The following is a 24523-nucleotide window of genomic DNA, read 5'->3' on the forward strand; positions in this document are numbered from 1 at the left end:
CCGAATGGCCTGAGTCCATACTTTAGGGATTCTATGTCTCTACACTCAGCTCTCTGCAGCAAAGGCCCACAAACCTCAGAAAAGAAATTCTTTCTCATCTCTGGCAAACAAGAGTGAAGATCCTTGCTTCTCCCAAGTCTTTCCATCCCTTCTCACTCTTTAAAATCACTACTTAAATATTTCTCTCGCCTTGCTTCAGCACAAGAAAGCTGCCCTGCCCAGAACAGCAAGCACCTGATTTAATTGCCAATGTCCAACTCTTCAGATTTCAGAAACTTAAGACAAAGAGGAATTTCTTCACTCAGAGGGTAGAAAATTCCAAAAATTGCTGTAGAAGCTCAGTCACTGAGCATGTGAAAAGGGAAATGTAAATAGCGTGGGGAAGCGGTATTGACGTAGATGAGCAGCCATCGTCTGATTGAGTCCACTCCACCATTCAATGGGCTAAATGACCCACTCTTGTTCCTATGTTGAACTCATTTCCAAAAGTTATATCCCATCATGTATTAAATCCTGAAGTCACCGGGTGAAGGAGCAGCGCTCTGGAAGTTTGTGGTTTCAAATAAATTTGTTGGATTGTAACCAGGTGTTGTGAGACTTCTGGCCTTCTCCTGCCTTAAGGCATTGACGGTCTGCCCACAGTAAGTGGGCAGCTCAACTCCACCCTCTCAGGGGCAACTCGGGATGGGCAATAAATGCAGGCCCAGAGAGTGTCACCTATGTCCCAGAAAGCAATTTTAAAAATGAATTTAAAACAAAAACTACCCTCACCCTCGACTGAACAGCATGAGCCAGAAAATCCAAAGCCAGAAATTTATCTTTTAAAATTAAAATCCATTTGAGAATCAACTACAATTTCACAAACTATTTTCATTGATCTCCTTACACAATCTGTCTCTCTCTGTCTGTGGCTTGTTGTGCTGTACCTCCTCTATTGCATTCTGTTGCTCATCATTCTTTCAACCACACCCAAAACATTCAATATAACACCTTTTCTCCTCCTTTATCATCCTCTGAAAATTCTTTGACCATGTTTTTGACTATTACTCCTTTTTGTTGCAACTCACAAGCATTTTATTTCATACACCTCTGTCAAGAAATATGGGTCATTTTTCATCTTAAGGGCACTGTGTAAATTGGTGTCGAAAATAAAAGTTGGAATCTGTTTTCCACATAATTAATCCAGAGATCTCAAGCATTCAAAAATGCAACAAAAGGAACAGTGTGCCAAGATAAAAATATCAGCTCCATTTCTGTGGATTTGCTCCAATATATCAATATGCATTTTTAAATTTCAAGATCAGATTTATAACCAGAATTGTAGCACCTCATGTACAGAAATTTTATTTGCCTAATTATTATTCAGTGCTGAAGAAATCATTAATGTAAAAGGTTCTGCATGAACAGCTTCTAATCATTTCAATCCCACAATTAGATTACATTCATTGCTAAAAGTTGGATTACATTCCCACATTACACACAACTCTCTGCTGGCCCCAACCACTATCTTGACATTTTTGCTCCTACAGCTGGTATATCTCTCTGGACGCTGTACTCCAAATGAGTTTTGAATCAAACTAAGAACATAGCAATATGTTAAATCAAAGAACTGGCAGATGAAGGGGGTGCAGGTAAATTGTAGCAGGTACCTTAATTTTTTTCATTCGAGGCATACAACATACTTTTTATGTAATTGGTTCATGGGATGTGGGTGTCACTGGCTTAAGCAGCATTTATTTCCCATACCTAATTGCTCAGAGGGCAGTTAAGAGTCAATTCACATTGCTAGGGCAGCACGGTAGCTCAGTGGTTAGCAGTACTGCCTCACAACACCTGGGTCCTGGGTTTGAATCCACTCTGGGATCACTGTCAGTGTACAGTTTGCACAGTCTCCCCAATTCTGCGTGGATTTCCTCTGGGTGCACTGGCTTCCTCCCACAGTCCAAGGATGTACAGGTTAGGTGGTTTGGCCATGCGAAATTTTCCATTGTGTCCAAGGATGTGTAGGTTAGGTGGATCAGCAATGGGAAATGCAGGGTTACAGGGATAGGGCAGTGAATCTGAGTGGGATGCTCTTCAGAGGGTCAGTGTGGACTTGTTGGGCTGTTTCCACACTGCAGGGATTCTTTGGTGTGGGCCTGGAGCAAAAGGTAGGCCAGACCAGGTGAGAACGACAGATTTCCTTTAGGATCAGACATTTTTTTCCCCACTGTCAATGGATTCATGGTCATCATTAGACTCCTAGTGCCAAATTTTTTTAATTGGATTCAAATTCCACCAAGAGCAGGAATTGAACCCAGGTCAGCAGAACATTAGCTGGGGTCTCTGGATTAACAAGGGGCCATTGTCTTCCCTGAAAATGTAAAACTCAGTCCTTTGGATGTGGGTGTGGAAAACATAATGCCACAGTACAATGTCTAACAACTACTAACAGACCGACAATGATCAGGTGATTTGAAACAAAGTAGACATTGCCAGTTAAGTCAAAATGGGCAGAATTTATTACCCACACTGTTCAACTCTTGTATATTATGCTGGGCAGTTTCACAAGAGTTTAAACTGTTAATGTGCATTTAGATTCAACTGCATGGGTACCTGCTCATAAAACATTACTGATCTTGAGTTGATAGTGCACATAAATTTTTCTTCGAGAATTGCATCCTATCATTATCACAGCCTTTTAAATGTTTATAATGTATTGTCAGAGTGAATTAAGCTAGAAGTATAAAGTTAATTAATAATATCCTGTGACTTTTTGGGTTACGTCCCAATTTAAAGGGTCTTAGAAAGAAGTTGCAATCCTTCCCTGACCAACATCGGTGTGAAACATGCAAACACACAAGGAGGCAACACTCCAAAAAGAACCAGTTTTTCCCGGGGCATATACCACCGCGCAGTAAATGTGGCCTTTCAAACCTCCCTGGCAGCTCAACATCAGAGTGATTTCAATTTCAAAGTGATGGTCAGAGAGTGGATACCTTTAGGGACCAGATGGATTTGTCGAGATGTGGAACTCAGTTCCTCACGCTCACTTGAATCATTGTACCTTACAGGGATGGTGAATTATTTATATCTATGTTTTAGACCAGGGCCTAGAAATAATTTTAAATCCTAACATGGAGGGGAAAGAATGAAGTGTCATAGTTTCAGAAGGAGGGGTCATCCGGTTGGCAGAGGCAAGGGGGCGTTTCCCTCAGAGGGAATGTGGGGAAGTTCAAAGCCAATGTAATTGATGGGGGGGGGATTACCAAGAATAAGAATGTGTAAATTCAGGGATTCATCAAGTGGCTGAGCCTAAGATTCACTCGTTGAGGGGCAATCACTGTTGACTTCCATTGTGCTGGATGTAGGACATGCTGACTGGAGATGAAAATGGCTGCGACCACACCTGGAGTAGCAGTGTCAGGGTTCCCTTCTGTGAGGGAGGGAACTTTCATTTCACATCAGGTGAAACCTTGCAAACCTGACAGCATCACACAGACGCCCCACATACTGAAGTGGAAATGCACTGGTGAGCATTGAATCCTGGTTGTGAATCTTAGGCATTAACCTGCTGTGCGGAGTCCGAGTCCTTGACCCAACACTCTTGACCACATCATACAGCATCAGGAATCAACGCCACTCATGGATGTGACATACAAGCAGGGTCTTGCAATTGAGAAAGCTTCACCCTCATTGCAATTGTAGGAAGTACCATTTGAGTGCCCAATCCCCGGTGCAGAAATTGCTCACCCCTCACTTTAGGCAATAAAACATCACGTAGCACTGAGGATGGTTAGGCTCTCCAGCTTCAATGTTGTGAATGCAGCTAAACTGACAAACAGGCACTGGGCTGATGATGAATTGTGAATTATACTTAAAAACTGTGACGATGTATTTACCGTGAGACTTCACCTACGTCCCCTCAGAAGATCTACACTCTCTGCTTCCCACTATATCTCTGTGCAGTCCCAGATTCTGGAGTGAAAGGAGCCTGCTCTACAATGGAGTCCATTGGCCTCAGAGCTTTGGTCAGGTAAGCCCAGACACGCTGAGGGTGACCTGCTCAGGGGTAGGTGCACCCTCCTACAGAGTTGAGGATAGCAGGTAGGGTGGAGACAGGAGGCACATGTAAAGAGTCATGAACAAGAACTCTGCTGGGGGCAGGGGAAACAGTTGTGTGGTTCCCCCTCCAGTTGGGTGCCCACTGGTACCATCCTCACTCTTGTGAGGAAGGGGCACCTGGAATGAAGTCAAGGCGCTTCATTCCCTACTGTCACCTTGTGCTTAGAATTGAGCCCCAAAGGCTACAGTAATGGAGTGCCAATCCGTACATCTCCCCAGTAGACCGTGAGGGTGGTGGACCATGGCAGCTGCCAACCTGTCCACGGAGGCAGAGAGACAGTCAAGTGCCTGTGGCATCAGGATCCCCAACCTCATTGCTGCCGGCCGCAGCCTTTGTGTCAGTCTTCCCGACAGACCTGCCTGCTGCTCCTGCGTCTGCTTTTGCAAACCAACAAAATCATAAACTGGCAACATCAGGGGGTCCACTCCTGCCTGGGGCTAAGCAGGTGGCTGGTCTCTAGCCGTCCTCCGAGTGCCAGTCACCTGGGGTACCTCTTCCTTGACCAACTGTAGAGATGCTGCTGTGTCCCCAGCCAGAGGTCCCAACTCTAATCTAGCCAATACACCAAACAAGGCGCCAGTTTCTGAGCTGGTGAAGGGTGCAAGGGGCAGTCTGGCTGGTGCTTCCTCAGACAGTTCCACGCTGTTATCTTCAGGGGCAGAGGCTATCATATATGGCAGCATCATCTTCCTGATTACAGAGCCCATAATAATGCTGCAGGGACCTGCTAGAGACAAAGGAAAGAATGTCAACATTTGGGCAGGTTTATAGTATAGAGTGTGGGCAATGGGACAGTAGCACAGCAATGGACAATAATTCTTACTTGGTTGACGGAGCATGGATGCTTCTGGATATCCTGAGGACCGGTCCCACTCCAGCGATGTTCAAGATCATCTCCTTGTAGAGGAAGAGGAGCCAAATATCAGGCACCTCACCATCTTCCCTGGCTCTTTCAGCCCCTAAAATGGACTGTTTTTCTCCCAGAATGAGAGAAACCTGAGTAACATGAAAGTGGGTGGCACAGCTGTCAGTACAAGAAAGGTGGGAAGGTGTCATGAGCAAATGAGAAGACAACACTGGGGGCAGCAGGGGTCAGTGCTGCTGAGAGTTTGCAGTGGATGACAGAGAGTGAGAGCAGATGTTGCATGCAATAACAAGAGTGGTAGAGCATGAGCCTTGATGAGTTGTTGGCCAAGTAAGAGAGAGAGTGAGTAGAAAGTAGCACAGAGTGAAGCTGGTGTCACATACCCTGGCAGGGCAGAGAAAGTCGCTGAACCTCTTGTGATGTTGCTGCACTTTTCTCTTGAAGATTAAGGCTGCTCTGAGCCAGGTGACAACCTTAGACCAGGCTGAGAATTCTTCTGCCATGCTATGTTCAGCTAGCCCTGGGGGAAGAGATTAGCCTTCTGCTGTATCACCCAATTGCCAGGACCCACAGGCCCTTGTCCACAAACAGGGGGCATCAATTTCACCCTGTCTGCTACATCAGAGGAAACTGTCTCCAACTGTTTAGGGTTACTCCAAACTGCTGGGAACTGGATAGTCAGAATTCCCTAGCAGTGGTGAGCATTTCTAATGATATGGAGCGGAAGATTGGGCTCGCATTGGCGAGCATGGTATACTAATAGATTAATGAGGCAAATTCAAGACAATAGTACAAGAAAACTCATTAGGTCTCGTGGAAATAAACTCTCTGCAAAACTCAACAAAAAAAGGTACACAGTTAAATTTCAAGAACATTCAAACCAATGTCTCTCTCTCTCTCCACAGCAAGTGAGATCCCCAGCACTTTCTGTTTTTATTCCAGCATTTGCAATACTTTGCTATGGTTATAATAATGGAAGCCATGGGCTGAATACTTTCCCTTTGTATTCAAAATTATTTCACTAGGAAACCTTTCAGAATTGTGAATGGGTTATAGGTGGAATTTCTCCTCTTAAAATAAAATCACAAAAAGTGTCACGGTTCTGTTAATTTGTTTAATATTGATTTTTCTTGGCCAGAAAATTCCATTTGCTTGAAGAGATCAGACTAAGGCTGACCTGCGTCCTGATTTCAATTTGTGAAAAGATCAGTGTCACCATTAAAACAAATTTTGTTCTACTGAAGGAATTCTCAACTCTAAAGAAATGAATCATAATTCTCTGCAATGTGTCACGCTGCAACATTGAATCTGATCCCTGTTAGTTTCGTCAACTTTTTAAAATTTTTAAAGCATATCTCCAAGGTAAGGTAAGACAATTAAAGCTGTCAAGCTCTCTCTGCATCATTCTTGTCAAGTTCCATTTAAGTTAACCATCACTATGTGGATAAGAGATGCAGAATGCTGAAGTACCAATTAACTATTCAACATTTTTCGAGTCTGATGATTAATGTTTGTGCAAGGGGTGATCAAAGTGAGATGTTTGAGACTGTTAAAGGAATTAATGGGATAGATAGACCTGCTGACAAAGATGCCAGCTTAATAAAGCAGACATAAATATAAGACGAACATTGAAACAGGAGTAGGCCATTCAGCCCCTCAAGCCTGTTCTGCCATTCAATAAGATCTTAGCTGATCTGTGGCTGAACTCCATACATCTGCCTTTGGCCCATACTCCTAACCTCTTAGCTTAACAAGAACTGATCTAAAATTCACTGTCATTCATGGAAGAGGTAAAACCATTGAGCATAGCTTCATGAAGACATTCATCACAAAGAATAGTGCAAACTTGGAACTTTCTGCTGCTGAAAATGCTTTCAAAAACAGATCAATTGAACCTTATAAAATCGAGATTTGTAGTTTTTTTTAAACCAAAGATATTCGTGGGTATGCAATTGAAGGGTTAAGATACAAATCACTGAATGATCTAATCGAATGGTGGGACAGGTTTAAGGGGCTGATTGGCCAATGGTAAAACTCTCTTGATATCCTTTTATCAGAACACTAACACACATTGATGTGCATACTTGAATGTTGACTTACTCTATAGCACCTTGATCAGATGTGTCATTGGGATGAGGAGTGGCAGGTGAAATTTAGTTTAGATAAATGTGAAGTGTTGCATTTTGGAAAGGCGAATCAGGGCAGGACTTACAGACTTAATGGTAGGGTTGAATGCTGAACAAACAGACCTTGGGGCCGAGGTTCATAATTCCTTGATGGTACAGTCACAGGTAGATAGGATACTGAAGAAGGCATTTGATACACGCCTTTATTAGTCAGTGCATTGAATACAGGGGATTAAAAGAAACGCAAATGCTGGAATCAGATGGACAAACAAGAGGCTGGAAGAACAGAGGAAGCACCTGGAGGAAAGGAGCAGTCAGCATTACATGTATTACCTTTCATCGGGACTCTTCTCTCCCCCTTGGTCCAGGCACTCCCCACCTATATCTGGGACACAAGCCACTCCCTCCCCCTCTTTGGAAACTTCCAGTTCCCTGTCCCCCAGTACTTCATTTTTATTTTGGAGTTGTAATCCCTGTACATGCCCATACCCAACAAGGACAGCCTACAGGCCCTCAGTTTGTTCCTCTCCAACAGACCTAGCCAGTAACCCCCCGCCCCCGCACCAATATCCTCCTCCACCTCACTGAACTAGTCCTCACCCTCAAAAACTGTTCCTCCAATTTCTTGCACTTTCTCCAAATCTAAGGGATTGCCATGGCCACTCACATGAGTCCCAGCTACGCCTGCCTGTTTGTAGGTTATGTCCCTGTTCAGTACATACACCAGTACTGTTCCCCAACTCTTCACTCGTTACTTCGATGACTGTATCTATGCTGCATCTTGCACCGCGGCTAAACTGGAGCAGTTCATCAACTTCGCTAACAACTTTCACCCTGCCCTCGAATTCACTTGGTCTATCTCAGACACCTGCCCCCACTTTCTTAACCACTCTGTTTCTGCTTCTGCTGCCAGTCTATGAGCCAACATTTACTATAATCCACGCAGACATGAGTCCTGAAGAACGGTTCTACCCAAAACATTGACTGTTCCTTTCCTCCAGATGCTGTCTGACTTTGTGTACTTCCAGCCTCCCATTTGTCTATTATGAGTGTAGGAGCTGGGATGTTATGTTGCTAACTGACAAGACATTAGTTAGGCGATATTTGGAGTACTGCATTCAATGCTGCTAGGAAAGATGTTTTTAAACTTGAAAGGTTTTGAAAAAGATTTACAAGGAGGTTGTTGGTGTTGAAGGGTGAGAGCTTCCTGTGTTGGAGGCTGGTACAATTATGACATTTAAAAGGCATCTGAATGGATACATGAATAGAGAAGGTTCAGAGGGATATGGGCCAAATTCTGGCAAATGGGGCTAGATTAATTTAGGATATCTGGTTTGCACGGACAATTTGGACCAAAGGGTCTGTTTCCATCCTGTGTGATTCTATGATTTTTTAAATTAAATCTGACAGTTGGACTAGAGAAACCAGATTACATCACACGGGGAGCGGGCCTGAAAATTTGGATTACAAATCCAGAACATGGTCATTGGTTCAATTTCCACATAACAAAGAGATCACTGATACCCTAAACCTTTACTATCCACAATGACAAATTGCAAACCCTCTACTTGAACATGACAATTAACAGAGCCCAGCTGCTGGCTAAATTATGCAACAGAACGCCAAGACACAATTTGGAGCCAATGTCTCAAAGTTCAAAGTCCTATTAAAGGGCTCGACTGCATTCCATGGTAAAACTCACTTTTGTCGTCATTTTTGCAAGAAGCTCCTGGAGGTCCATGATGCCTTGCACCAGGTTAAGGAAGTCGCTGCAAGTTGGGCATGCTCCAAAAAGACAAAAATAAAACAAGATGCAAGGGTGAGAATCTGGCAAGTGGCAGAATACATGGAGCTCAATGCTTACGACCCTAATATAAATCATGCAAATTAACTAAAAGCATGTGTTTTTTTTAGTTACCATGGTGATGGCAGGCTGACTTAACTTGCTTTGCATCACCTTCACAAACAATGCAAAGTAATATTGACAGGCATAATATGACAGTACACTCTTTCAAGTATAGGTGCTCTTGATCTCCATGGCAATGACTAAAAAAGCCTTTTCTTGTCACCTTGGAACTTGTGGCAAGCCTGCACAAAAGTATGCATTTCATGAACCTGTATTCCCACATTATCTCCATACAGCTCTTGGTGTGATTCATCGAAAGAGTGCAGTCAGCGATGTTTTTGTGAGTTACACTGTGTTCTCACCCCCATGCAAACTATTTAAGTGAAAACTATACGGTTGTGCTTACACTTTTCAAACTTGAAAAGCAGTTAATTTTTCCACTGGCTTGGTGAGTAGATTTGCAATTGCAATCAGATGCACTTTTTGATAAAAATTTTCTGAAAAGCTACTTATCCACACAAATTAAACTTGCTCATAATTTAGTTAAAATAATGCATTTTTTTGGGTGAATTGAATAACACTGAAATTGAAAAAGGAGTAGTGCCCTTCATTTGTTTAGAAAATCACAAATGTTCTTGTATAGATTCCTCCAACAGGGGCAAAAATATAAATCACAATTTTTATTTTAATCAAAGGCTTGCTTGAAATCAAGTTGACCAAAGCTCTAGGCTTTACTTCTGGTGATAGCTGTGAAAATAATTAGCTACAATTGCATCCAAATGTTTCATAATCTGGCAAAAAAATTAACTTTGGCATGGTTAAGCGAGTGGGCAAGGATCTGGAAGATGAAATACAATGTTGAGAAATTTAAGGTCATCATCTTGGAAGGAAAAACAGCAACGCAGACTATTATTTAAATGGCGAAAAATTGCAGCACGCTGCTGTGCAGAGGGACCTGGGTGTCCTTGTGCATGAATCACAGAAGGTTGATTTGCAGGTGCAGCAGGTAATTCAGAAGGCAAATGGAATATTGCCCTTCATTGCCAGAAGGATGGAATTTAAAAACAAGGAGGTTATGCTGCAGCTGTATAGGGTGCTGGTGAGGCCACATCTGAAGTACTGTGAACAGTTTTGGTCTCCTTACTTGAGAAAGGATGTACTCACACTGGATGGGCTGCAGAGGAGGTTCGTTAGGTTGGTTCCAAAAATAAGAGAGCTGGCTTATCATCATAGAAACACTGCAGGGTGCAAACAGGTTGTTCAGCTCAAAAAGTCCACACCACCCAACTGAAGGGCATCCCACCCACACCCCTACGCCTGCATTTCCCTTGTCTAACCCACCTAACCTGAACATCACTGGGCACTATGGGAAATTTAGCATGGCCAATCTGCCTAACCTGCACATCTTAGGACGGTGGGAGGAAACTGGAGCAAACTCACGCAGCCACAGGAAGAGTGTGCAAACTCCAAACAGACAGTTGCCTGAGGCGAGAACTGAACCAGGGCCCATGGCGATGTGAGAGATAATGGGAACTGCAGATGCTGGAGAATCCAAGACAACAAAATGTGAGGCTGGATGAACACAGCAGGTCAAGCAGCATCTCAGGAGCACAAAAGCTGACGTTTCGGTCCGAGACCCTTCATCAGAGAGGGGGATGGGGTGAGGGAACTGGAATAAATAGGGAGAGAGGGGGAGGCGGACCGAAGATGGAGAGAAAAGAAGATAGGTGGAGAGAGTATAGGTGGGGAGGTAGGGAGGGGATAGGTCAGTCCAGGGAAGACGGACAGGTCAAGGAGGTGGGATGAGGTTAGTAGGTAGATGGGGGTGCGGCTTGGGGTGGGAGGAAGGGATGGGTGAGAGGAAGAACAGGTTAGGGAGGCAGAAACAGGTTGGACTGGTTTTGGGATGCAGTGGGTGGAGGGGAAGAGCTGGGCTGGTTGTGTGGTGCAGTGGGGGGAGGGGACGAACTGGGCTGGTTTAGGGATGCAGTAGGGGAAGGGGAGATTTTGAAACTGGTGAAGTCCACATTGATACCATTAGGCTGCAGGGTTCCCAGGCGGAATATGAGTTGCTGTTCCTGCAACCTTCGGGTGGCATCATTGTGGCACTGCAGGAGGCCCATGATGGACATGTCATCTAGAAAATGGGAGGGGGAGTGGAAATGGTTCGCAACTGGGAGGTGCAGTAGTTTGTTGCAAACTGAGCGGAGGTGTTCTGCAAAGCGGTCTCCAAGCCTCCGCTTGGTTTCCCCAATGTAGAGGAAGCCACACCCGGTATAGTGGATGCAGTATACCACATTGGCAGATGTGCAGGTGAACCACTGCTTAATGTGGAATGTCATCTTGGGGCCTGGGATAGGGGTGGGGGGGGGAGGTGTGGGGGCAAGTGTAGCATTTCCTGCGGTTGCAGGGGAAGGTGCCGGGTGTGGTGGGGTTGGAGGGCAGTGTGGAGCGAACAAGGGAGTCATGGAGAGAGTGGTCTCTCCAGAAAGCAGACAGGAGTGGGGATGGAAAAATGTCTTGGGTGGTGGGGTCGGATTGTAGATGGCGGAAGTGTCGGAGGATGATGCGTTGTATCCGGAGGTTGGTGGGGTGGTGTGTGAGAACGAGGGGGATCCTCTTTGGGCGGTTGTGGCGGGGGCGGGGTGAGAGAGACGTGTTGCGGGAAATACAGGAGACGCGGTCGAGAGCGTTCTTGATCACTGTGGGGGGAAAGTTGCGGTCCTTGAAGAATTTGGACATCTGGGATGTGCAGGAGTGGAATGTCTTGTCGTGGGAGCAGATGCGGCGGAGGCGGAGGCAGAGGAATTGGGAATAGGGGATGGAATTTTTGCAGGAGGGTGGGTGGGAGGAGGTGTATTCTAGGTAGCTGTGGGAGTCGGTGGGCTTGAAACGGACATCAGTTACAAGCTGGTTGCCTGAGATGGAGACTGAGAGGTCCAGGAAGGTGAGGGATGTGCTGGAGATGGCCCAGGTGAACTGAAGGTTGGGGTGGAAGGTGTTGGTGAAGTGGATGAACTGTTCGAGCTCCTCTGGGGAGCAAGAGGCGGCGCCGATACAGTCATCAATGTACCGGAGGAAGAGGTGGGGTTTGGGGCCTGTGTAGGTGCGGAAGAGGGACTGTTCCACGTAACCTACAAAGAGGCAGGCATAGCTGGGGCCCATGCGGGTGCCCATGGCCACCCCCTTAGTCTGTAGGAAGTGGGAGGAGTCAAAAGAGAAGTTGTTGAGTGTGAGGACGAGTTCAGCTAGGCGGATGAGAGTGTCGGTGGAGGGGGACTGGTCGGGCCTGCGGGACAGGAAGAAGCGGAGGGCCATGAGGCCATCTGCATGCGGAATGCAGGTGTACAGGGACTGGACGTCCATGGTGAAAATGAGGTGTTGGGGGGCCACATGGCGATGTGAGGCAGCAGTGCTAACCACTGAGCCACAGTGCCACCCCATGGAGGAGAGATGACTAGACTGGGACTATTATCATTGGAATTTCGATGAATGAAGGGGATTCTTACAGAAACATATACAGTTATGAAAGGAATACACAAGACCGAGGCAGGGAAGTTGTTTCCAATGGTGGGTGAAACTAGAACTGGGGAGCATAGCCTCAAAATAAGGGGGAACAGATTTTGGACTCCGTTAGGGAGGAACTACTTCACCCAAAGGGTTGTGAATCTGGAATCCCCTGCCCAGTGAAACATTTGAAGCTACCTCATTGAATACTTTAAGGCAAAGGTAGATAGATTTTTGAAAAGTAAGGGAATTAAAGATTCTGTTGAGCAGGCAAGTAAGTGGAGCTGAGTCCACAAAAAGGTCAACCATGATCCTATTGAATGGCAGAGCAGACTCAAGGGGCCGAATGGCCCATTCCTGCTCCTATTTCTGGTATTCTCAAGTTTCTTTGTCATGTTCTGGCAAATAGAATGCAATAATAGCACAAATCTGTTTAGCCCATGATTAATGTTTACAATAGGACATATATGGAACTGCAAGTAAGAGCAAGAATACCTTTATGGAAACACTCCAATCAGCTCTTTGTACTGGCATCAATATGAAAACATTTTACAATATATAAAGGTTCCAAACCATTCCCTGGTCCACTGCCAGAGTTTCAAGTTTGTTTCACCTTACTGCTAGCCATCTCAGTGGACTCTTACACTCCAGCTTTTACAGTTTTGTATGCTGTAGGATTAACTACCACTTGCTAATGTTTAGGAAGGTGTATTGCATTAATCTTCCCTTCTATACTGGAAGTTCTAGAAGAAGAACTGCAAATTAGTCTTAACAAGAAGAGGAGCTTGGCTTAACAATAAGATGTAGTTTATTGAATAACAGCAATAGGTACATTGGCTACAACAAGTACAGAGAATGCAGCAGGAACTCAGCAAGTCTGGTCGCATTTGTGGACAGAGAAGCAGAGTTAACCTTTCTGATTCTTTTTCAGAAATTTTTGAGATGCTGATCAACCGACTGAGTTCCTCCAGTAAATTCTGCAGTTGTTTCAGATTTCCAGCATCTGCAGGATTTTGATTTTTTTTCAGTAAATTGAGAGTCTTAAATACCCGTAATAGACACTTCTAACTCTATTGGGCTCTTGAACTAGACTCCCCTAGTCTCCATCCAAGATTGTGTAGCATCATCCAATCAGGAGAAGATTTATGCAATTTCCAATGTTAACCCTTTCAGAACCAGTATGTTTTGCAACATATGCCCAACAAGACTGGGAATCACCAGCTCCACCTACCCATTGTATCATCAACCTTGTAAAAGGGTTTGGCTAGGACTCTAAGACCCTTATAAGACCAAAAAACTCAGACTGAGAAACAAGCATATCTGGCTCCCAGACTATTTTTCTGAAGAAGGTTGCAGACTCGAAATGTCAACTTTTCTGCTCCTCTGATTCTGCGTGGCCTGCTGAGTTCATCCAGCTCTACACCTTGACATCTCAATCTATTCCTGGGATTTTGCAATGCTCTCCAACTATAGTGTGGTCGTGACGTATAAATGAGGGGCCACGCAAATTTAACCCAGTGGAAATGAAGCTAAGAAAAAGCAGAGGCAGGAGGGGAGTGGAATATTTAGAGTGCTGTAAATGTCGGCTGACAGAATAATTCACATCTTATTAAGAAAATACATGACAGACAGTATGATATTGATATCACCAAGACTTTTGCATAAAGCAAACACCTCTGTACTATCAATGCACTTGCCTTCAATTGCTACTAGTTCAAAGTAATTGATGGAAAATGAGAAATAATACACGGTGCACTTTCAACTAAAAACACCATCTATTGCAATGTGCAGTTATGTCTTGCTACAGAGAAAGACATCCTAATGTGAGGGAAGGGAAATAAGAAGCGAAAATTCTCCTCTCTATGCAGCACTGAGATTATTAAATATCTTAAATTGTGAACTGTAATGTCTTAATGTTGATAACCTACTTAAAAATTCATATTTGCATTTGTAGCCTGACACAAGACCCTGATTGCAGATGATAATGTATTTTTACAACCAGTTGGCCTCTTGCACCTGTATTAATGCCACGCTTTCACACATAATTTGTCATCTCATTTTGTGCCTTTATGCATCGTTCAAATTGGACACAAATCTCTTGTTTCTAGGAACAGGCGATACCAAGAAACACCTCATGGCCAAAGATGAAACACATGTATCACTGACAAATTTCCAAAATGTTTCAGAGCGCCCCCAAATGGACAAATATATTTGAAATAATATTTCAAATTCAGTGTTGTTTGAGAAAACTGCTAACATGTAAGGACAAAAAAGTCACCTTTAAAGAATATTATTCAACCAAATGCAACATTTATACAGCACTTCGCTCTCACTGTGCCAAATCTCTAATCAAATTGACCAACCCAACCAAACATTCAGCGTTCCTCATTCGATTGGTTTCCAACGTTCATCGACCAAATGCCAAACAAAAGAGAAGTATGAAGGTAAGGAATTAGAAAACAATTAACCAGCACAAAATAATCACTTTGCCATGCTTTGTGTTTCAAGTTAATCATTCATTTGGAGGTCAAGTGTTGCAACACAACACAATTAAGAGGCTAGTCACTATTTTCCTGTTGACCCTGGTATCTAAGCTACAGATTGGACATAGATGGCAAATCTAGTGTCCTCCTCAGAGCTTAATCTGAATTCTACTGTGGGAACATGGCAAAATAGGAGCAGGCCATTTGGCCCCTTGCGTCTCTTCTGCCATTCAATCAGATCATGGTTGATTTTTTTAACCACAGCACCATTTTGCCACATTTGTCATTATGTGTCCTGACATTATTAATATCGCGAACTCAAATGATCCTTGTTCTGATCAGACCCAACAACTGAGCTTCTGTGAAAGAGGGTTGGAGGCTCCAATGATTGGCAGCATGGGATTGAGAGATGGATTCCTGCTCTTTCTGCCATTCAATCACTGCCAACACTCTCTACAAATTATCATTGCAGCAGCTTGCAATGACCCATTTAGGAGCCACTCACTCACCCCTCACCATTCAATTCTAATGCTACATCAAAATTTCAGTGGTCCTTGGTATATCATGAGAAGTCCAATATAAATATTTGAACAAAATTCCTCTCCGTTTCAGGAGGGAGGCCACCTCAAAAATGATACCGTGCAGGGTAACAAACTGGATGTAATCATTTGCTAGTATGGAATTTGAGTATTACAAATAAAAAGAGTCAGAGTACTTTGCCTAGCAGTCATCAGGACAATTTCCAAAAATAGCACTGTAAAGGCAAGAATTTTTAGACTGTTTCAGCAGAGTTTGCTGATTTGTGACATGTATCACAATTTGATTGGTGTTAGTGCTGCCACGCAGAATGCACCAGTTAGATAATGACTGACAGTTAACCGCCAGCTTTTGCTGGCATTTAAACAAGGGAGGTTGATTCTGATTCTATTTGGTTCAGTGTGCAATTATGCATCCTGGAAGATACATATATTAATAGTAGGACAATAACAATTATTTATTCCAAATGTTGGAAATCAAAGAAAAAAATTGAATGTAGTAGAGAAATCCAGCAGGTCTGGCAGCATCTGTGGAGAAAGGAACGGAGTTACTATTTCAAATCCAGCCTGACTCTTGTTTGGGAAGAAGTCCTGTGTTCACCCTCCATTATATGATTTGTGATATCACCCTGATAACTGAGCTTGCTTAAGAAAAGATCAAGCCATCACCAATAGCAGAACTGTATACCATCACCACCTGAAAAGTCAATGGCTAGAATTTCCTTTGCTATACCACCATCAAGGCAAAAATCTAAACCTTTCTTTTTGACGAGTCGGTAACTAATGGGAAGAGGAGATTTCACAGATACCCCATCTCAAAAATCACAAAGTTTAGGGATTGAGTGAAACAGCCTTTGATCAGGTAATTAAATGCAGCACTTGGATGATATTTCTCCATCTTTTCCCAAGGTCTAATAATTAAAAGAGCAAGAGTGTGGCAGTGTCGGTGTTGGATTGGGGTGGACAAGACCAGAAATCACACGATACCAGGTTACAGCTCAATGAGGGGGCAGTGCTAGAAAAGCTTGTGATTTCAAATACAATCTGGTGTGTGTGACTTTTGACTTTAAAAGAGCAAGGGCATTAGGTTATGAGAAATGTAACTCTCCATACTACACCCCCCCCCCACCCCTCCCCAAAAGAAACATCCAAATTCCTAGCCTGGCCAAGTGTCAGAATTCTTTCACGGGGTCACTGGGACAAAATCCTGAAACGCCCTATCTTTGGAGCTTTTTGTATTCAAAAACTAAAGTAGATCTTATCAGTGATCCACCCAACAAAAGCAAAGTCAGCACTTGGCACAAGGACTCAAACTGACCAGCAAGTAATATAGGGGGAGTGGGAAGAATAACTGTGCCCTAATGGTCTCAAAACCTGCTACTGTAGATGAGAAATGGAACAATCTCAAATGGTACAACAGGTTAGAAATGCCAAATAGCCTAAACTGCTTCTACATCTCTGGGGAATTTATACCAACTATTTTAGGGCAAAATGTCTTGATTTGGTCCTCAGCAGTTCTAGAAGCAAATTTTTATTTCTTACTGATGAAGCAACTTGCACAATGATATCTCTCTCGTGGATAAGGAAGTGCAATCTTAAAAGAAATTGAATGGACATTAACATTTAAATTGAAAATGTTGACTGCGCTTCTATTCAAGCAAACAGCAAATCATACTCAGACTATGAAGGGAAGAAACAGTACCATCCAGTCATTGCCTCAACAGGTAACATGAGACTTTTGTCACCCAGTATTTGAAATGTGTTCAATTGCACTATTTGCAACACATCAGGTCACTGAATCATTCTAGGCATTGATTAAAAGCAGTTACTTGAAGCCACGTTATACTGTGCAGCTTGTGTGAATACAGGGTAGCAGACCCCCACAGGACTGAATTTCAACCAGTATCAAAAGATCTTCTTGATGACTGGCTTTGCAGAAGTCTCAGCGTAACTGCAATTGATGCAAGCCCATTAAAGGTGATGAAAACAGTTTCCGGGTTGGGGCAGTGCCTTGTGGTGCAGTTGCTATGTCTTTATATCTGAGCCAGATGATCCAGGCTTAAATCTCTCTTGCCCCACAGGTGTGTCAAAGCATGTCTAAACAGGCTGATTAACATAATGGTACCCAGTCAATCCAAGATTAGAGTCATAATCATAGAATCAGGGAGGTTTACAGCATGGAAGCAGGCCCTTCAGCCCAACATGTACGTGCCACCCAGTTTTCACAACTAATCTATTCCCATTTGCTTGCTTTTGTTCCATTTCACTCCACACCTATCCCATCCATGGGCCTGTCCAAATGTTTCTTAAATGACAAAATTGTATTCACTTCCACCACTAGCTCTGGCAGCCCATTCTAGACACTCACCACACTCTGTGAAGAAAATTACTTCTCTGGACACTTTTGTACCTCTCCCCTCTCACCTTAAACCCATGCCATCGAGTTTCAGACTCCCTTACTATGGGGAAAGCTATTGCCCATCTACCTCAACTATGTCTCTCATGATGTTACAAACCTCTACAAGGTCACCCCTCAGTGTCCTACACTCCTGGGAAAAAAAGTCCCAGCCTACCCAGCCTTTCCTGACAACTCAAACCTTCCAGTCCAGGTAGCATTCTAGTAAGCCTGTTCTGCACTCTTTCTTGTCTAATAATATATGAGCTAGTCACGAAAACAGAAAACGCTGGAGGAGGAAAGGGAAGGCTGGAGGGAACTCAGCAAGCCTGGTAGCAGCCGTGGAGTGGGAAATGGAGTCAACATGTTTTAAGTCCAACATGCAAGGCCAATCCTTGGGGAAAGCAGGAACTCCATCACCATTCTTGCCTTTCCCGTCCTGGGCCAATCACGCCGTGCGTCCTGGTTTGAGGTCTCCTGTTCCTCTTCCAGGCTTCATCTTCACTACGTGCAGCTCCAGCTTCTCTCCATCCAGTTATGACCTCCAGCTTCCCTTGTGGTCTAGTGGTTAGAATTCAATGTTTTCATTGTTGCGGCCTAGGTTCAATCCCTGGCCAAGGAATGATTAAATATTGCTTTGGTGTACAATGACACAAAATTCTTCCCTGCGAGTCTCGTGGTTAGGATTTGACACTGTCACTGCTGCGGGCCGAGTTTGATTCCCAGTCAGGAAATGTTACTTTCTGGTCGGCATTACAAGTTGGACCAAAGAGTTTGCTTCCGTGCTCTGTATTTCAATGGCTGTCTCTCTCTCTGATTCCCAAAGTTACTCCCAGGCTTCAACTTCAATTCTTGTCTTCCATGAAATAAAACATGAGATGAACTGAAAGTGAAAGAAAACACCCTGTAATCTGACCCCATGGCAACACGGCACATCTGGGCTACTTCAGGGTGATAGTTGTGCTAATAAACTTTGCAATCCACAATGTTTCTTTTGACACTGTCTCCCACATGAATAAATTCATGCAGTAAAGGGGGACCATTGTAATCTCACCAGATGCACCGGCTCTATTCTGAAGCGATGAGAGGACAACTTTATTGTTCATTGTTTTTCCACTTTAAATCTAATCTTATTCAAGAATGACAGCTCTGTTTACTACATTCCCCAAAGCTGTTTTACTTCTATTATGCTTCATTTGGAAAATTCAATCTCCATTAAAAGGTCATACTCCTAAAAATTATGAATCATGAAATTAAAGAAATTTTCATAACAGAAGGAAGTGAATTACCAAAAACATACCTATTAAAGCAATTTTCTCAGCGCAAGGGTTCTGGCTTTGTGACCTACAGTTGTCCTTGAGGTCATCAGCGCACAAATTCGGTCCTGCATCCTCATTTACCTGATGATCACATTGCTTCTGACTGCAGCTATCCACCCATTTCAGTTTGGAGATCTCTCCATTCTCCAGCATCTGTTTTAAAACTTCAATATTGATCCTCAGTCTTTTCTTTATTCACACATTACACTGAATATACGTCATCCCATTTTGACTGATTATTAATGTGTCAGTCAATAGATTTGGCTGCTGAAGCCCTTTTTGGAATTTCTTCCAAATATTTTAGCTAAGAAAGATGCCATATCGAACACCTCACCAAGAGAGACACTTGCTGCCATGAAGGTAATTTTTTATACCTCTTGTGGCATTTTTAGCTTCCCAAGCTGAAAGGCATCATTTACCTTTCTTTTCCACAAGGAACATTTGACTGGTCTGTCTCCTCTCCACCTATCTTCTCCTCTATCCATCTTCTATCCGACTCCCCCTCTCTCCCTATTTATTTCAGAACCCCCTTCCCCTCCCTCATTTCCGAAGAAGGGTCTCGGCCCGAAACGTCAGCATTCCCGCTCCTGTGATGCTGCGTGGCCTGCTTTGTTCATCCAGCTCCGTACCTTATTATCTCAGATTCTCCAGCATCTGCAGTTCCTACTATCCCCGTAAACAAATCCTCCTGCACTCAAGAACGTATCACATCAATTAGCATAAGAAGCATCAATGCAGACTAATTTTATATTCCTGGCATCTCCCAATGATGGAAAATTTAAACATGCAATGCTCCATTTTAAATTCTTTTCAAAGTCTTGTTTGCCTGAATAATTGCTTTCTCCTTAAGACTTTTCATAGTTGTTCTCAATTTTAGCACTTCAAAACTGGCATCTGACCTTGTACCCAGCCAATTCAGACTCTGTAATTCCTCCATTTTGGTCTTTTAAGCTGCTACATCTTTTTTTGAACAACAGCAAAAAAACTAACATTTTCCAAATCAGATTGCTGACACAAAGTGACATTTGATCCATTCTGCCGGATTCCAATCCAACTCACTTAAAAGGTCCCAGCAGCCTGACTACACTTTTGAATTCCACTCTAAACCCATTTATAACATTGTTTTCAATTTCGCTGCTTCCACCCATAACATCTTAAAGATGCCTGAAAACTGCCTCATATGTGGCCAATAAAACATGGCAGAGTTTGTCTTTGACGGAGGACAATCCAATTTTAATACGGTAGATATCTCTGAGAAGTACCAAACACTAGAAGCATAATTGAGGCCATATTCACATTTATTTAACATACAGAACATCCCCACTTCATTTGATGTCTTTTTTCGAGTCAACAAAACCGCATCCTTCTCGTGCTGATCTTCCTGCAGAAATGCAGCTCTACTATCAATTGATTTCTCCAAGTATAGCCAACAACGACCACATCCCATGATTAAACAAAAACAAAACCTGACACTGAGAAAGCCAACAGAAGGTTCAAACTGGCTTTTCCTGCAATCAGTGAGCCTACTCTTTATCTAACGCCCCCAACACCCGCAGTTTCTCTGCAAAGCGTTGTGCCACCAGCCTTGATTTAGAATTTTCAACCCAATCCAGAGACTGTGTGTCTGTGCAGACCCACCTATGGGTCAAGTGCTGGAAAATGGGATTTAGCATATTTCAGAGGTAGCAAGGACTGCCAATGCTGGAGTCAGAGACAACACAGTGTGGAGATAGATGAACACAGCAGGCCAGGCAGTCTCAGAGGAACAGGAAAGTTGATGGCTTGGGTCAGGACCCTTCTTCAGAAATGGGTCCTGACCCAAACCGTAAACTTTCCTGCTCTTCCGATGCTGGCCGGCCTGCTCTGTTCCTCCATCTGCATACTGTGTTGCCTTAGAATATTTCAGTAGCTACTTTTGACCAGTACGGATGTGATTGGCTAAAAGGCCTTCTCCTGTGCTGTGATTCCTTCTGACTCTGTGATCGGGCCAGTGGTCCCCTATATGGCACCTCTATGTACACCACAAATTCACTCTCGCTTGAAAATTCTTGTTGTTTGGCATCTTTTATAGTCTTTTATTTTGCTCACAGCCACGAAGGCTTCCCAGTCACTTAGTCTTCTGCTTCTGATGGTATTCCTGATTTGTACTATATTTACAAAGGCAGCTACAATCTCTGTCTTGCCTTTAATCTCTTTTTGGACAGCTACACCTCCCCCTTCTATTACCAAGATTTATTTCAATGGTTTGTGATGCCTCCCAAGAGGGATGTTTTCCCCCAGACCCAATGGTTGAGCTTCTGTTTTGTTTTCCCACCTTCCAAGTATTTACCTCTTGTTCCCAATCCAAGGGCATAGTCTCCTGCTCCTTAACCTTTACATTCCATTACGTTTTACAAATTCCAGTAGCCTTCTCTGCTCTCATTTCTCCATTTACTTGTCCCGTTTGGTAAATATTTGTCTTTATTACTAATTTTTGTCGGTTGTTCACTGGGGCTAATGAGCTCATATTGATCATCAGAATTGAGGTGCTCACCATCAGACAAACTCAACTGTGGCCATTTGATCTTTGTGGCTGTGCAATAGTTTTGCTTAAGAGGTACATGACTCCTCATTATTTTCTAAAAATTCTGTAGTACATGCCAAGCAAACTTGAAGAGTGCACTTGAAGCTTCCCATGCTGTAGAATTATCATCTTTCTCTCTTTAACAAAAACCCACTCTGAGACTTTGCATTCTTTAAGCCTCTCTTTCATATAATAACCCAGATTGAAACGGCTGTCTGATGACTTTCCCTTTAAACTTATTTCTGACATTTTGGCTTCAATGAACGTCTTTCTGTCTGCATGCCCTGTATTCAAATGCTCTGATAAAGCAGAACTAATCATCACCCCTTTTATACCTGGGGGCTGATGAGTTCGGGATGGCACAGTGGCTCAGCAGTTAACACTGCTGCCTCACAGCACCAAGGACCCAGGTTTGATTCCACCCTCGGGCGACTGTCTGTATGTAGGTTGCACATTCTCCCCGTGTCTGTGCTGCTATCCTCCGGGTGCTCTGGTTTCCTCTCACAGTCAAAGGTGTGCAGGTTAAATGGATTACCCATGGGAAATGTATGGTTACAGGGATAGGGTAGGGAAGTGGGTCTGGGTGGAATGCTGTTTGGAGGGTTAGTGTAAACTCAATGGCCCAAATGGCCTGCTTCCATACTGTAGGGATTCTATGAAGTTATCATTGATGGAAGCTTAGAATTCCAAACAAAAACTAACTGATAAGGACCATTTCCTCTGACCATCTGCAACAAACTCATGGTATAGAATCCCGACAGTGTGGAAGCAGGCCATTTGGCCCATCGAGCCCAAACCAACCCTCTGAAGACATCTCAGCCAGACCTAGCCCCTCTCCACCCTGCACTTCCCACCCTGGACATTATGGGCAATTTAGCACGGCCAAATTATTATGGCGTCTATTATGGTGACTGAAAAATCTACAAGATGTAACTTTTTTTCTCTTTATCCCAAACCTTTAAAGCCATGGCCACTCCCTCATGGCAAGTTCTTGTTAAGGGGCAGATTTACTGTAGGCTTGGACAGTGTCCTTGTTCTTGCAAATCTCACACATTTTATTTACTTCGAGTTTATTGCAATCCCTATCTCTCACTCCTGCATCTTTAACTTTTCTTTAAACTTTTGGGAAAATTGCCTGCGAAATTTTAAGCAATTGACTTTTCATCTTCTACATTTCCAACCCCCTACGTCAATAAAGCTTACATAATGTGTTTCGGAAGCTTTGAGGGAAGTTTTATGTTCTATTAAATGATTTTGAGCGTCCTGATTCTGTAAATATAAATTTCACAGTTTTTCCAAATACAACAGCTTTGTTGTTTTCCGTATTCTGTTTCTTCTGTACTTTTTTTCATCAATGACCTAATTATAACAATGATATTTCACTAGACATTACATCTGTATGAATAATACAATTGATACCAGCTTTACTGTGCAAGGAATTATCACTCTTTCGAAAGATTTTGGTGAATTGTCGTCCTCATACTTGAAACTGGTGAAACTGTCGAATTCCTTAACTTTTATTATTCGGAGTGTCCAGACAGCATTTTAGTCAGTATATCCCACAGACTGTAGGGGTGTTCTGTAGATGTTAAATGCTGCACAATTCAAAGACTCTGCCACCAATATCCTCACTGGGCTGGAACTTCTTGTGATCAACACAATGCCCTCACTCTGATCTGGATTTCCACTGCAAATGTTCCATTTCATGTTTAATTTTGAAAACTTTATTTTACCATTTCAGCTAGTACTAGAATATCGGCTCCCAATAATATACAGCTCTCAAAATGTACACGATTCCCAACCATGACAGCAAAGTCAAAATGTCTGATCAGACAGATAGTAGGAACTGCAGATGCTGGAGTCTGAGAATAACAAGGTGTAGAGATGGATGAACACAGCAGGCCAGGCAGCAGAGGAGCAGGAAAGTTAGCGCCAGACTTGAAACATCAGCTTACCTGCTCCTCTTTTTGAGGATACTCCTCAAAAAGTATCCTTTATGGATGGACCTTTGGCCCATCAAGTCTGGTCAAAAACAAGCATGTAACTATTCAAGACCTGCTTTCCAGCACTTTGCCCATCACCTTGTGTTTCATGGCATCCCAAGCACACACCTTAAGGTGTTGAGAAGACTTGTAGCTAGGAGGAGGCATTGACCAGCTCTTTATAGACATGTTGCATTGAAAACTGAATGGCTGAAGAGTCCAAATTTTACTCCAACTTTCTTGGCTCTTCCACGGGACATGCTTGTCCCATTCCCTTGATTGAAAGAATTGGTCCCTGATCCATTGGGCTAACTTTTGAGCATAGTATGATTTTTTTTTAAATTCGTTAACGGAATGAGAGTGTTGCTAGCTGGGCCAGCATTTACTGCTGATCCCTAAATGCCCAGAGGGCAGTTGAGAATCAACCACATTGCTGTGGATCTCGGAGTCACATGTAGGCCAGGCCAGGTAAGGATGGCAAATTCGCTTCCCAAAAATGATACTCATGAACCAAATGAGATAGCAGGAACTGCAGATGCTGCAGTCAGAGATAACAAAGTACAGAGTTGGAGGAACACAGCAGACCAGGCAGCATCAGAGGAACAGGAAAGCTAATGTTTCAGTCCTGCTGCTCTGATGCTGCCTGGCTTGTTATGTTCCTCCAGCTCTGTACTTTGTTACCTGAGTGAGCCAGATGTTCTTTTTTTCTCCCCTAATAATCAGTAATAATTTCATGGGTACTGTTCAACAGTTATTTCCAGATTTTTATTGAATTCAAATTCCACCATCTGTCACG

At 43.4% G+C, this 24523-nt stretch overlaps 1 protein-coding gene across 6 annotated transcripts in view; it reads right to left on the reverse strand.

The window, feature by feature from the left end:
• Window positions 1-24523, reverse strand: part of LOC125459556 (protein kinase C-binding protein NELL1-like) — an 858388-nt gene that overhangs the window by 686880 nt on the left and 146985 nt on the right. For 4 of the 6 annotated variants that reach the window (XM_059652179.1, XM_059652176.1, XM_059652181.1 and 1 more), the window contains one exon: window positions 8799-8883. In XM_059652179.1, the coding sequence (XP_059508162.1) occupies window positions 8799-8883 (85 nt within the window). The remainder of the gene's footprint in view (window positions 1-8798; window positions 8884-24523) is intronic. The other 2 variants (XM_059652180.1, XM_059652175.1) reach the window with 1 other exon arrangement.

The sequence above is a fragment of the Stegostoma tigrinum genome, chromosome 17 (assembly GCF_030684315.1).
Source record: "Stegostoma tigrinum isolate sSteTig4 chromosome 17, sSteTig4.hap1, whole genome shotgun sequence".
In the NCBI taxonomy this organism is placed as follows: Eukaryota; Metazoa; Chordata; class Chondrichthyes; order Orectolobiformes; family Stegostomatidae; genus Stegostoma; species Stegostoma tigrinum.